Below are 14,688 nucleotides of genomic sequence, written 5' to 3'. Positions count from 1 at the left end.
ATGACCCTAATTTACTCATGTTATGAAGCGATACTAAACCGGTCTTCTGTAGGACGTACCAAGTCCTAACATGAGGTGACTGTCTATATTCTGTAAAGTAGATTTTTCTTCTTATAACAGTATATATAAATAGGAAAAATAGAATTTTAAAAAGTTGTTCTTGCTTCTTTGTAAAGTAGGAGTCTTCTCAGCTCAAATGAAGTACTGCTGCTGTGATATTATATGAATTTTTATTAACCTGCTTTTTCAACTCTTACTCTCAAAAATAGTTTTGGTTTTTCTTTAACCTGCTTTATAGCTCTTATAGATTCATAAGTTAGATCTCTTAATTACTTTATATGCTTTTCATCTTTTTTATCTTCAGACAGTAACAGTGGTTGGAGGTGTCCAGCATGTCAGAATGCTTCTACGCAAGTTCCTAAAACTTACACTTGTTTCTGTGGTGAGTTTCTTGATTGCTTTTGCAAAGAACAACTTGTGTTCTTTTGATTCGTTGTTTTTACTTATTATTTAATTAATTTATTTATTTAATTCTGATAATGTTGCATCTTTGCCTACATCCTTGAAATTTAACTTTGTTTAATACTGTCGAAATTGGAAGGCTGCTACACTAGGAATCATGCCTGTGTCTGGTTCTTAAAAGATCCAAACTAAAGAAGAATCATATAGTTATATAAAAATGCCTACTAGATTTGGGCTACTAGCCTGAAAGCTTTCCTTCTGTAGGTCTGCAATAACTTGTGTTATGTCTTATTTCTGTGACACAACACACTAGAATACAGTTTAAGCATGTAACTGATGTTACTATAAGAATTCAGATCGACTGTGTGAACTTTTAATATTTATTTAGCAAGTCTGTCATTTATGTTGATCAGACACATGCAGATTCAATAGAAAAGGGTATTTGGACTATTCAGAGTTTTATGTGGACATGTGATTAATTTTTTTCAGTTAATGTGTCAGTAATAAATTTCAACCTACTTCCCACTAAGTAGGCCATTTTGAGATTAAGCTAGTAACAGGGAGTTAATGAACTTGCTCTAAAGAAGCTAAATTTATCTACATTTCTCCTTATCTGAACAGTTCAGTGTGTCAGTTAAGAGCAGTGTAACTACAGGTAAGATAACTGGTCAATGGCAGTTGTTTGAAATGTGTGAAATCCTAAAAGAATAGGTAGAATGCAAGTTGTTTTTTTCCAAATGAAAATTATTATTTTTTTTCCCACTGGAAGAATGCCCAGGTGAATTAAGCAATCTATGTTGTTTATTCAGTTTTCTAAATTGCTACTTACACTGATAAATGAGATAAAGTGATTTGTCACTTAAAAAAAAATCTCTTACTTGTTGCAACTCCAATTTTGTAATACTGGCTCAGTTGCTAGTAGATAGATTCATTTGACTGTGAGGTAAAACACCACTGTAATTAACTTTAACTCTGGCAATCATGTATTGTCGTTAGAGATACAAGATTTGCTAAGAATATGTCTCATGAATTAAAATGTAGTTTCAATAGTTATCTGAAATAACCAGAATACTTGAGGATAACTTAAAGGATATATCACTTCTTAAAATTTCCTGCTGCATTCATCAAAATGTCAACTTTTATTGCTTAAGTTTTTATAGAGTCAGATTCTTTTTAGAGAAATGACTTTTGTAATTTGCATAGTCATTTCATGCTACCTTCAGTTCCCATTTCCTTAGTAGCTAGATCTTTCTTATTGAGTGGTGTCTTTATTTTTCTGTGTTGAAACAGAAAGGGAATTACATTCTTAAGTTCTCTTGTGTACTAACAGCCTGACCAACTAAAGGAGGATTTTCATTTCTTTGTGTTCTATTAGTTTAGTTTAAAGTTATATATCTGCTAATTAAGTGTCTGCTGAGAGCACAGAAGAAAACAATCTGGTGCATGTTAATCCAGTGTAATTTACTTTTAAAAATGTTATGTACATATCAGCAATAAAAGATGAAAAAAAGGGCATAACATCTCAAAAAATAAAAAAAAAAAAGAAAGCCTTTTTTTAGTCAGTATTAAAACTGAAAATACTTCTTTCTGGTTTGATATTTCTCCCAGGTTCAATATTGCACTCAAGTCAGTAAATATGTTTTTGGCTTTGACGTTTTTTTTTTAGGTAAGGTACACAATCCAGAATGGAATAGAAATGAAATTCCACATAGCTGTGGGGAACTTTGTGGAAAGAAGAGGCAGTGTTTGGATTGTCCACATCTTTGTAACATGTAAGTAATTGTAACGTGAACATATTGAGAATTTGTTTTGCAGAAAGTGAAGGTAAGCACTTGGAGAAGGAAGATCTGTCTGCTATAAGTGAAGGTCAGGTTTGAGACCAGGCAAGGAATCTGAAGATGCACAAGTCTGTGGGACCCAGAGGGATCCATCCAAGGGTTTTGAGGCAGGTGAAGTTGCCAATTCACGCTGCCCATAATGTTTGAAAGGTTATGGCAGTCTGATGAAGTGGAACTGGAAAAGGGGAAAGAAGTGAAGGCCATTTGTATGTGTAAAATGAGTTCATAGCAGAGGATGGGCAGGAAGGAGGTCAGCTCCAATAGCAGCGTTTCCATCATACTACAGGAACTCAACCAGCAACTTAATTTGTTTCAAGAACTATTGTTCTCGTCAAGAAAATAGTGAGTAAAAGTAACTTAAATGTGTATCCAGTGGTCAACAGAAATTTTAGGTTCCTTGTTTTCTGTAGAAAGAATTGTATGTTTTGATCTGCCAGCAATGGTTCTTGGTTTGACTGAAAGTCCATTTAATTCTATTGTTGTTCTTTTCTTTAGCTTGCAAATTGTTGAGGTTAAGAAGGCATTTTATGTATTCATCTATTTGTTCAGACCACCAAACTTCTGAAACATAATCCTTGTGGAGATCTTAATCGGTATCTGTATCTTGAATTTGTTTTATTGACAGTTATTATATTTCTGTGAAGAGAGGCAAAGAAGAGGAATTTGATTTGTAGTTTTGGCTGTATTCTTGGATCTTTTTCAGTAGTACAGAAATAACATTATATCCTTAAAGCTAACTGAGTTTATTTTTTTATAGTATAAAAGTGAATTATACCTTCTTCTGCCTTTTTATATTCTGTTTTGAGAAATTTTTGAGGATTGGTCAGAAGCAGTTTTTTTCTACTTTGGATATATAATCAAAAGCTTTTCAGTCTTTTCAACAATATATTGACATCTTGCAGTTTCTTCAAAATTTTCTACAAATCAGTACTTCGGAACTTTTCATTTCATGTGTACTATTTCATAGCCATTTCAATCTTGAACAATTCAATTGTTTGAATTAATTGAATCATTCAGTCTTGAATGGAATAATGTTTCTTTATTCTTTCATACTTCTTTCCCATATGAGAATGTGATACTAGTATTCTTTTCAGACTGTTATTTCAGCAATACTGCTACTCTTGTAATTCAGCATCATACTGGATGTTCTTCACTGTGGTTTGCATAGTAGGGTTTGAAGCGTTGTTGATTGAAACACAGATCAGTCTGCAGACTAGACTTGATCTACTCTGGTTCAGTGAAATACACTTCTCTTGGAGAACCTTGATGTATCTCAGGAGAGGTGCGAGTCTGTGGAGGCCCATTATGCCAGGCTGCAAGAAGTAGGTAACTTAAATCCTTTAAGAGCACCCACACCACAGTTGCTGTCTTTCGAACTTTTTACGGTGCTTAGAAGAAACAGATGTTGTTTTTTCTCTCCTCTCCTGTCACAGCCTGCAATAGTGATTCAGTTTCTTATCTGAGAAGGTTTTGCTCAAGGGTGCTAGTATTGTGTCTACTGCAGGCTGTGCATTTGTGCTCCCTGGCAATCTGGTCTGCACTGAAAGCTGTGAAGGTACCTTTTAAAGTCCCTATTTACTTCCTGTTTCAAATGTTACCATTCAACTTGTTCCATGTGAGTAAAGTCATGCTGAGATTATACGGTCCCTGAAAGTAAGGAAATTATCAAAGGTGCAAAGAATGTGTGTTCTGTATCTCTTGTTGGAAATGCAGTTAAGTGGAATGGATGCTTTTTGTTTTATGAGCAGTTATCTGGCTTGAGGTTATAGTCTGCAGAGGAATGCACTTTTAGCTTCAGTGCAGCGTGTGGAACTGAACTTTACAACCCACGTAAGGTTATAAAGCAGGTATGTTAATTACAGTGCTGGGAAGCACTGGGGATGTTTCTACCATCACCGCTTCAAATATTACATGATTCAGAGTCCATTATATTTCCACAGATAGTACATATTCATCAGTTATGCGTGAGATTATTAATGTATACACGCCTGTGTGAAGTAGTGATTTATGAGGTCTCCTAGTCTTCTGTTCCATGGTCTCTTCTACTATCTAGCATCTTTTCAGCATCTTAATAGTCCAACCAACAGTCTTTTACTTCATTCAAGGATCTTCCTTGTACTCTAGATGAACTTTCTTCATCAACACATGCTCAGTAGGAGAATGCCTATTTTAAGTAATTTATGGGTATCAAAATCGTAACACTTGCTCACTCAGCAGTCGCTCATTATTTCTGGACATCTGCTTGTCCTTGGATAGAGATATGTTTGTTAACCTGTCATTTAATTATGTGTACTGGTGTGTAAAATATCAGGAGGATAGCAAGGAGTATCTTGACCTAATCCTAGAGTGAAACAATTTGGCCTTGTGTGGAGGCTCTGGCTTTCAGTATCGTATCTCAGCATCTAAAAGCTCTTTCTCTGTGGGTCTCCTACGAGATCAGAATAGCCTTACAACATGCTCTCTAGTCTATAATACATCAGTACTATTTACAACATCTTAAAGCTATTACAGTTATGCAAGCAAGAACTAATCACATAACATTTTAACAACTATATTTCTAAAATATGCTACTAAAGTATTTGGTATTTCAATTTTTTTTCAAGTCAGCTATTTCTAAGACAAGTTACAAAATATATTGTGCTTTACTTCAAGTGTTTCAAACATTCATAGAATCACAAAATGGCCTGGGTTGAAAAGGAACACAATGATCATCTAATTTCAATTCTCCTGCTGTGTGCAGGGATTGCCAATCACTAGACCAGGCAGCCCAGAGCCACATCCAGCCTGGCCTTGAATGCTTTCAGGGTTGGGGCATCCACAACCTCCTTGAGCAAACTGTTAAAGTGCATCATCACCCTCTGTGTGAAAAAACTTCCTCCTAATATCTAACCTAAATCTCCCCTTTGTTAATTTAAACCATTCCCCCTTATCCTATCACTATCCACCTTTGTAAACAGCTGTTGCCCCTCCTGTTTATATGCCCTCTTCAAGTATTGGAAGGCCACAATGAGCCTCCATGGAACGTTCTCCTCTTTGGAGAGCTCAGTTCCCTCAGCTTTTCTTCATAGGAGGAATGCTTCAGACTTCTGTGTATGTTGGACACTTCTTTTCATGTGGAAATTGTAGTGTGAATGAGGATGCACTCTACCACCATCTGCTTTATCAAAACACTAGGAGAAACCTGGTTACCTCTCACTGTTTCAGAGCAATTGAGTCAGAGGTATGAAACTTTTATAATCTAAATGGATCTTTAGCAGTTTCTCAGCTCAAAGACTTCAGCAGATTGAGAGATCTAGATCATGGTCTATGTCCAAACAGGGGTTTTTATCAAGAAGGTGCTCAAAAGTATACTTGTTGTCATCAGGGCCAGGAGGCAGTACTATTGTACTTGCAAGAGTTTAGGTACTCTCAGAGAACTATCTTGCTAATATTTCTTTGTTTAGGTTATGGGTCTGCTCCCACAGATTTCCACAGGAATTTAAGGTTTATGTTTTTAGGCTTTTGGACAAATGCCCTTCTGTTCAGTGAGACCTTAAATGCTTTTTTTTTTTTTTTTTTTTTTTTTTAAATAATCTGTTTTCATCCAACTGTCAAGACTTACATCTTGCATTCTGAAGTGAGGATCAGTTTGTGGGAGTAAACTGTGCATGCTCTTCTCAAGTCTGTGTGGCTGATTAACATAAAGAATCTGTCCACTGTGAGTCTCTGATGTTCTCAATATTACCCCTTTTTTCCAGCATTCTGTGAGCCTTTTTACAGTTTGGTACATGGTGCTGCCATTTTAAGGCTGTTTTTGTGTATTGCCTTCCAGTTGATCAGACCTCTGTATGCAGTCCTCGAGTTTCTGGCAGAACTACTTTTGAATGAAACCTATTAAGTACTGCATTTACTGGTGGAACTTAGGTTTCCTAAGATACAGACTTTATGAACCACAGAATCCTTGCTCAGTTTGTTGTTTGTTTCTTGTTTATCTTTGTCTCTTGCATCAACAATTGGAGTTGGGAGACTTAGATCTTGATACGTGGTTTGCTGCTTATGTCAGAGCTCTTTATGCAGAGTTTAGCATCAGAATCTGAATTGTAATATCATCTGGGTTTTCAAAAACCACATGTAGTCTATCAATACTACAGAGTTAATTGATGAGACAATACCAGGATTTCCTATGCAAGCATCATTCCCTCTTCTCATATGTGACATCAGAGGAACGTTATTGTCATAGCTTTGCAGTAGGATGTTAGTATTTCCTCCCTCTAATGTATAGATGAGGAGAGTGTTATACTGTAGCCATTGTAATGGTGATTTAAGCTGCAGCCTCTTTGCTGCTACTGGAGGCTTTCTCAATTGCAGGTTTTTCTGCTGGGGGGCTTCAACTATCCTGACACCTGCTGGAAAAATAGCACAGTGCGCTTCAGTCAATCCAGGAGGCTCCCAGTATGCACTGAGCTTAACTTTTTGAGCCAAATAATAGATAGCCCTACGAGGAGTCCCCCCTGCAGTACTGGACCTGTTGCTCACCAATGCAAGTGAACTGATAGGTGATGTCAGGTTTGGAGGCTGCCTGGGCTGTAGTGGCCATGCAGAGGTGGAATTCAATCACTTGAGGGATATTAGACAGACAAAATCAAAATGCTAAATTTTAGGAAAGCCATATTCCAGCTATTCGGGGGTTTAGTAAACAAAACCCCCAGGAAACTATCCTCAAAGCCAAGGGAGTGGAGCAGAGCTAGCAGATCTTTTTAAGAAAGCTTTCCTTAGGGAGCAAGAGGTCTCACTCTGTAGGTGTAGGAAGTCAGAAAGGCAAGAGACTGGCATAGCTGAACCAGGATCTGCTGGTCAAACTATGGAGCAAGAAGAATGTGCATAGGCGGTGGAAGCAGGGATTGGTACACTGGTAAGAGTATAGGGATGCTACTTGACTGTACAGGAATGGGGTCAGAAAGGGCAAGGCCCAACTGGAAGTTGACTTGGCAAGGACTGCTAAGAGGAAGAAAGGCTCCTGTATGAACATAAACCAGAAAAGGAATGTTCAGGAGGGTATAGCTCCCTAGTGAGCAATACAGACAAGCTGATGACAATGGACAAGGAGAAGACAGCTCAGCAACTTATTTCTCTTAGTCTTAACTAGCAATTGCTCTTCCCAAAACACTAGAGTGGACAGGATGGAAGATAGCAACTTGTGGAGCAAGATCAGGTTCGTGACCACTCGAGAAACCTGAACATCCGTAGGTATATGAACAAGATGTATCTTGGAGTCCTGAGGAAACTGATGAAGTCGCTAAGCCACTCTTGATGATATTTGAATGGTCATGGCAGTGCGCTGAAGTGCCTGGTGACTGGAAAAAAGACAGTGTTGCAGCCATTTTTAAGGTTAGAAAGGATAACCAAGTTGAAGCCATCAGACTTACCTCACTTCTTGTCTCATCTCTGTGCCAGGGAAGATCATGGAGTGGATCCTTCTGGAAACTGTGCCAAGGCACATGGAAGGTAGGGAGGTGATAAGTGGTGCAGTGGTATAAGCTGCTGCTTGCGGCACCAGAGGGCCCGGGTTCGAATCCCCCCTGTGGTGCAGGGGTAGAAGTGCCGCTTTGCTACACAGGGGGCTCGAAACCCGGGAGTTGGACTCGATGATCTCTAAGGTCCCTTCCAACTCACACGATACTATGATGATACCCAGTGTGGCTTCACCAAGGGCAAGTTCTTCCTGACCAAGTTGGTGGCATTCTGTGATGGCATAATTGTGTTGATGGACAAAGTAAGAGCTGGTGATGGCGCCTGTCTGGACTGTAATGCTTTTGACATATTCCCTGACAACATCCTTCTTTCTAAATTGGAAAGATATAGATTTGATGGATGGGCAGTTCAATGGATGAGGAAATGATTGCAAGATCTAACCCAGAGAGCTGGTGAATGGCTTAGTGTCTGGATGGAGGTGGCTTAATGTCCAGATGGAGAACAGTGAAGAGTAGTGTTCCTCAAAGGTCAGTACTGGGAAGGATGTTCTTTAATATCTTTATCAGTGATATTGACAGTGGGATTAAGTGCACTCAGCAAGTTTGCATATGACACCAAGTTGTCTGATGAGCTTGAGAGGCCTGAGGGATGGGTTGCCACCAAAGAGGCCTAAACAAACTCAAGCAGTGAGCCCAGGAGAACCTCACAAGATTCAGTAAATCCAAGGGCCTTGCACCTGAGTTATGGCAACCCCTTGATACAAGCTGGAGTGTGAAAGAATAGAACACAGCCCTGCTGAAAAGGACTTTTTAGTACTGGTGAATGGCAAACTGGACATGATAACTTGATAGCAAGTTATTTTATATCTTTAATATAGATGCTTAAGTCTGTGTAGGACTGTCCTGGGTTTTCCCCGACACTTGTCAAGAATACTTTTAGTTCCCAAACTGGCAGTTTTTCACATTTATAACATCTTCCATGTGTTCTTTCAGCTTGAATCAGTACTGTTTCCTTAGGTTTTGTGACCTTGATGGTCTTGGATTTCACATTTTGTCAACTTTATTATCGTAAGGGATGTCCAAAATTTGTGCTCAACTTTCCAAAATTAGGTTATAGAGATCATTTCTTCAGACTACTCTTGTCTACAACCGTCTTTCTCCAGTCTGTTGATCAATTTGATAATTATTTTCTGTTGAAGTGCTGGTTTTAATAGTAATTTATATTATGGATTTTTTTGACTGTGCTTATGTTCATTCATTTTAATAGTTTACTGATTCCCAACCATGTATTTTCAATCCAATTTTTAAGTGCAGTGGTTTAGGCAACATTGTTTATGTTAATCTACTTTCCATAGTGTAGTTCTGGGCTTTTTATTTTTCTGTGCTATCACATCAGTTGAGCTTTAACTTTTGCCAAGGTGTTAGCATTTCATTGTGCTACTGACAAAATTGAGTTGGATTGTTGCATAAATATGGTATCAATCTAATTTGGTGAAAATGAGTGAGGCTAACTTACTGTGTTTTAATAATAAATCTGTAAGTAATATTTGCTTAGGTTTATTGGAGCGGCTTAGTGATGGTTAATATAAATAGCTCAGCAGGCATGCAAGCAGCTCCACAAAAGGAGAGTAATTTGATAGCCTTTTGCTTACGTCAGCTGCGGCACGCTTTAGAAGGAGTTCTCTTCACATTTAAATATGCTGAAAACCATTTTAGTTTTTAAGGTTCTTCATCAGTCCAACATCTAGTTTAAAATCGAATAAAATGTTCCAAATAATAAACATAACAACAAACTTAAGCTTTTTTTAAGAGTTAATTATCTGTTTAGACTTTGAGATTTCCCTGCCAACTGGCATTATGCAATAACTTTTAAGAATACTTGAAAAAGATCTTATGAAGGCAGTAACTGAAACTTTGTGCTCTGTTAGTTTAAACTGTAGTGTCCCGTTAGGTCTCTGGTGCTGTAGTTTTCTTCACAACAGTTGTGGAAGATCCTTTGGGGCTGTATTTAAAAAAAAAAAAAAAAAAAAAAAAAAAAAAAAGAACAAAGTATACTTGTACTGTCAAACGGATATACGCTAATTTTTCTTAAGTCTCACTGTGTCTTTCATCACAACCTTTCTAGTAGGTTAGTTCTCTAGAGCAGCACCAGCAATAATTTGTGAAAGAAATCATGCTAATAACAAATGATGAAGTTTCAATAAAAGTAAGACTGTGAATGCACTGGAATATAACTTAATACTGAGGTCTTAGGCATCTGTCTTCTTTGCATTTACTTTGTAATGCTAAGTCACAGCCTGAAACAGATTGAGCACCTGGTGGGAAGGCAGGGGCAACCCAGGAGAGCTTGGGTGCATGCAGTGCACCTGAGTGACCAGAAAGGGCTGGAGACAGGATCCACCCCTTCCCATATCTCATTTAAGGGTTGGCAGTGGGGACAGTGGTATCTCTCTGGAGATCACTGTGTGTCTGAGGAACCTTATAGGCTTTCTGAAGGTAAGTAGCTTCTTTCTTTCTGGACTTAATGCTGTCACATCTGAGTGGGTCCTCACTTGCTGCAGCCTGGGATCTTGCTGCTCTTCTGTCTTATTGCATTTTCTATCATATTTCAAACACGGTATTTAAGTATTTACTTTTTTTTGTCTGTTTTAAACACATCAAGATGTGGAGGTATCATCTGTCTTTCTTTACTGTAGCTTCTGCATAAACCAAATCATACTGTACTTGCTTGCTAAATAAGAAGCGTGTGAATGCATGCATCTTGATCAATCCATGAAGACTTCAGTTTTTAAAGTCAGAAGAAACTGTAGCAGGGGAATTTTGGTGTTAGAATTGAAGTTATTGTTGATCACTGAAGAAAGTGAATGCGCTAATGGTTTGCACATGTACTTTCTGAGCGTTACCCCAGTGAACACAGTTGAACTGATGCAGGCCATCTGCTGAAATGCAAAATGTGAAATGCATGAGTAGCAATATTATTGACTTGACAGCATCAGGAGTATGGAATATTTTCTTCAGCCTCACTGTCTTAAAACTTTTGAGGCTGATGCAACTGTAACCACTTCTAATACTTTTTTGAGAGTTAAAATGATTTTTTTATCCTGCAGGAGTAAATTATCTGCATACAGAGTTTTGAGAATCTACTGGTTCCTAAAACTTTTCTGTATTTTTTGGTAACTTTGTTTTATTTCTCCAGGGGTGTAATAAAGTTAGAGATGACTTCACAATATTTATTTGCTTTTTTGTTTCATTTTTAAGCCTGTGTCATCCAGGACCTTGTCCTTCATGCCCAGCCTTTGTGACAAAAACATGTGAATGTGGACAAACAAGGTGAGAATACTTCTATTATGTAAGCAAAAGCTTACATAATATTAGTTCACTAGCAGTGTTTTTCTGTACTATAATGTTTGTCTTTTTTTTTTTCTGAGCTTTTATATGCTAAAATCAGCTAGAGAAGTTTACATATATGCATGTGTATGTATTATTTCTTTTAAAAGAAGCAATTACGTTTAATCTTAAGAAAAAGAACTTGCGATATGAAGCTGATTTGTTTAAGCAGTCTGTGAATTGATGCAGTTTTTTGCATCTGATGTAGGCGGGGGGAGTATTCTTAGTTGCAAAAAATGTTCTTTAGGCTGCACCACTATTAATACTCATATTGCTGTCTTCATTGTACCTAGTGGACTTCGGACCATTTAAACCTTTAGGAAAGATTTGTGTAATGGAAATATCTGCTTTTGGCCCAATGCATAGCCATACTTCAAGTTTCAAGTTAAAAAATGCCTTTTTTTGGTTTTTCCCTTGCATTTTCTTGACAGAAGTCTATTATGCTTTTTAGTAAGTTCTCTGTGGATTTAAGGTAACTGACAGAATGTGGTGTCATTCCTCTTCAGTCATTCAGTTCGCTGTGGCCAGTCAACAAAAATTCATTGTTCTAATGTTTGTGGAAGTACTTTAAACTGTGGCAAGCACAGATGTACTCAGGTGTGCCATGCAGGAGAATGTTTACCTTGCCAACTAAAAGTGCAGCAAGGTAAGTATCAGAATGCCTTATGCATATCCACCCATGATTTATGTATACTATGAAGACAGGGGTGAGGGGGAAGGGAACTTTGCCATGAGGCAGGAGCTTTACTTTGAATTAACTGAGATCTGTTGCTAGAATATTTTGAGATTGGAAAATTAGAATTGCTATATATTTAAATAGGAAAATAGCTAGAAGAATTCTGCTGTGAGGTTTAGGATGATGTTCTATGAAGATGGGTGCAACTAGACTACTTTAGGTTGAGAAGGCTTATGAAGGACTGAGTCTTTCAGTAGCTAAGAGGAGGTAATTAAGAAGATGGAGTCAGCCTGTGCATGTATGTTAAGAGGACAAGACAACAGGCTGAATTGAAATGTTCTGACTGGTTGTAAGGAAAAACTTTTTTTTGTGTGCGTGTGCGAACTTGGAGTTTTTTAGACCCAACTTGGTAAAACAGTGAATAATGTGATCTGATCACATTGCTGGCTCAGCTCTAATGGTTTGAATTAGCTGACCATCTGAGAGACCTTTCAACCTGAATTGGCCTGTGATCCTACTTAAGATTATGTCATTCCAAGACTTTTAAACACTATGTAAAGAGTAGAGACAGACAAATCACCTTTCAACAAGCTACTCATGATTGCTGCTTAAAATTTTCTAAACTCACTTGTGGAAAGGAAGCTGTATCAAGTGTGTGTTCCAGTATACTAAAGCAAATACAGTTTTTCTAAATAAAGGACAATTTCTCACATCTCATTTTTGCATTTGCTCTGTTTCTGTGTTTTGTCACTGGCACTTCTGTTGTTTTCTATGCAACATTGCTTTCTTTTAGTGTGTTACTGTGGAAAAAGCTTTAAAGAAGTATTGTGTGGGACAAAGGAAGAATTTTATGATGGATTTGGGAGTTTCTCATGTCAGAATACGTGTGGCAAGTAAGTTCACTGTAATTTAGACTTCTGAAAAATAAAAGGTCATTTAATTCATACTTAGTGATCATGTCACTTTTTTTTTCCACAGAACATTAAATTGTGGGAGGCACAACTGTACACAAGTATGCCATCCCCAACCTTGCCAGCTCTGTCCACGGCTTCCACAAGTAGTGTATCGCTGTCCCTGTGGTCAGACTCCTCTCAGCAAGTTACTGGAACTAGGATGTATTGAGCGTAAAATATGCACAGATCCTATCCCATCATGTGGAAAAACATGTGGCAAACCTCTTTCCTGTGGTAGCTACGGTAATTAGAACTTTCTGCATCAGAGTATTAAAAAAAACAACCCTCACATTATTTAAAAACAAACAAAAAAATGATTTGATATCAAAGATACTTCTTAGGATTTGGGTATTAGCCAAATTGAGTATGAATGCTACTGCAGAACCTGCGAGATAGGCTGTATTTGTTCAAAGTGATATTTAAAATCAGGAAATGTACTTGTCTAGAAGTCATCAACAGTAACTAAATCTAAAATTTTGTTTCCATAGACTTTCATACTGGTAGAGCTGTAGGAATTTCTTGCTGTTCATATCTGATGAGGTCTCTCAGAAGCCTGCCTAGATCTTCATTGTTGATATGAAGACTGGTAGAGATAAATGATTTCACCTAGTACCTTCAGGTACTTCTATTAAGTACTCATTTACTGTGACCACAAAGAGAATTGTTAGGCCACAAAGGGAAATGTGATATTGGGCAGTTCAAAGGAAGAAGTTATTTAGAGAACTAAATTGGCTCTTCAGTGATTGCATTAATTAAATAAAGGTAAATTTAACTGAGATTGTATGAAGCTTCAATTTTATGAGACCGCATAATTAATCATAACGTCTTGTACTTGAAATTCCGCTAAAATGCAAGTTATTGCAGTTAATCAAGGAAGTGAAAGATGGAGGTACACACACTTGTTCACCTAGGGTGAACAAGAAGAAAGAATTATGTACTTAAAATTTGTGAAACATCTGTAAGATATTTATCTTGCAGATTTAAAAGACACATATAAAAGGTATCTGTGCATTATCAATGTTAATTGTAGACTTAACTGTTTAGTCTACATATTCAGGATCCAAAGCTCCAAATAATAAAAAAAGTGAAATCCTTAAACTCTTTTGTCTGAGTCAATATGTCAAAATGGAAACCCAGCTGCAAAATGTGGTGGTCCTGATAAATACCTTGTTGCTGATCATTAATTTTATTTATTTTAATCTTTTTTATTTTAATTTTGATAGAGTTGCTTCATACATGTGAAAGCCTGTGCCACGAAGGAGATTGCAAACCGTGTTCTCAAACATCAAATATTTACTGTAGGTGTGGCTTCAAAAAAAAGGTGAGTGCATAGAGCATGACCAGGAAAACAGATAGTTGGTGTTTTTTTGTTTGTTTTTTTTTAAGCTGTGGAGAAAATGAAGCTGAACTGGTTAAGGAAAAAGGAAGCTAAGAATGTATTGTGCCTCTGCAGTTAAAGGGGTGTCAACTATGTTAGAACTGATAGACAGACACATCAGCTGGATGGTGCTGTGAAAGGCTAGTATAGGCTAGTTGCCGTCACTACAATTTCTGTAGAATTACTGCAGTACTTACTGAATTTTCTTTGTTTAAGCTGGCTGCAAAGCCTGTATTGTCCTGCAGTAATTATGTAGTGCAAAGAATGATAGTTTTACCAAGAGTAATGTAAACCAAGAGAAAGGTAGTGTTGGAGGAAAAGCTAATTGATGTATAGTGATAGCCTATAGGTTTGTAGAAAATTTTAGAGATATTAATGGTTTTTAGTCTCCTTTCTTTGTACTTTCATGTAATGATGGCAGAATATCACCAGTTGTCATTAGCTTACTTTTAAACTGGGCTATTGTGCATAACCATAGCTTTGAAATCTCAGAAAAGAAAATACTTCAATATTTTCATGTTGAAGTATTTGATCTGAGTAAAAA

The 14,688-nt window shown here is 37.3% G+C and overlaps 1 protein-coding gene across 3 annotated transcripts in view; it reads left to right on the top strand.

The window, feature by feature from the left end:
- The window catches only part of NFX1 (nuclear transcription factor, X-box binding 1), a 68,967-nt gene that overhangs the window by 15,858 nt on the left and 38,421 nt on the right, over positions 1-14,688 (top strand). For all 3 annotated transcript variants that reach the window (XR_011902851.1, XM_072329348.1, XM_072329349.1), the window contains exons 4-10: positions 365-442; positions 2,129-2,234; positions 11,009-11,080; positions 11,644-11,783; positions 12,607-12,706; positions 12,792-13,009; positions 13,990-14,087. Coding sequence is in view for 2 of the 3 variants with exons in the window: in XM_072329348.1 (XP_072185449.1) it covers positions 365-442; positions 2,129-2,234; positions 11,009-11,080; positions 11,644-11,783; positions 12,607-12,706; positions 12,792-13,009; positions 13,990-14,087 (812 nt within the window). In the remaining variant the exon portion in view is untranslated. The remainder of the gene's footprint in view (positions 1-364; positions 443-2,128; positions 2,235-11,008; positions 11,081-11,643; positions 11,784-12,606; positions 12,707-12,791; positions 13,010-13,989; positions 14,088-14,688) is intronic.

The sequence above is a fragment of the Excalfactoria chinensis genome, chromosome 2, assembly GCF_039878825.1.
Source record: "Excalfactoria chinensis isolate bCotChi1 chromosome 2, bCotChi1.hap2, whole genome shotgun sequence".
Lineage (NCBI taxonomy): Eukaryota > Metazoa > Chordata > Aves > Galliformes > Phasianidae > Excalfactoria > Excalfactoria chinensis.
The sequence above is the reverse complement of the archived record's forward strand: the minus strand, read 5'-3'. Positions and strand labels throughout refer to the sequence as shown.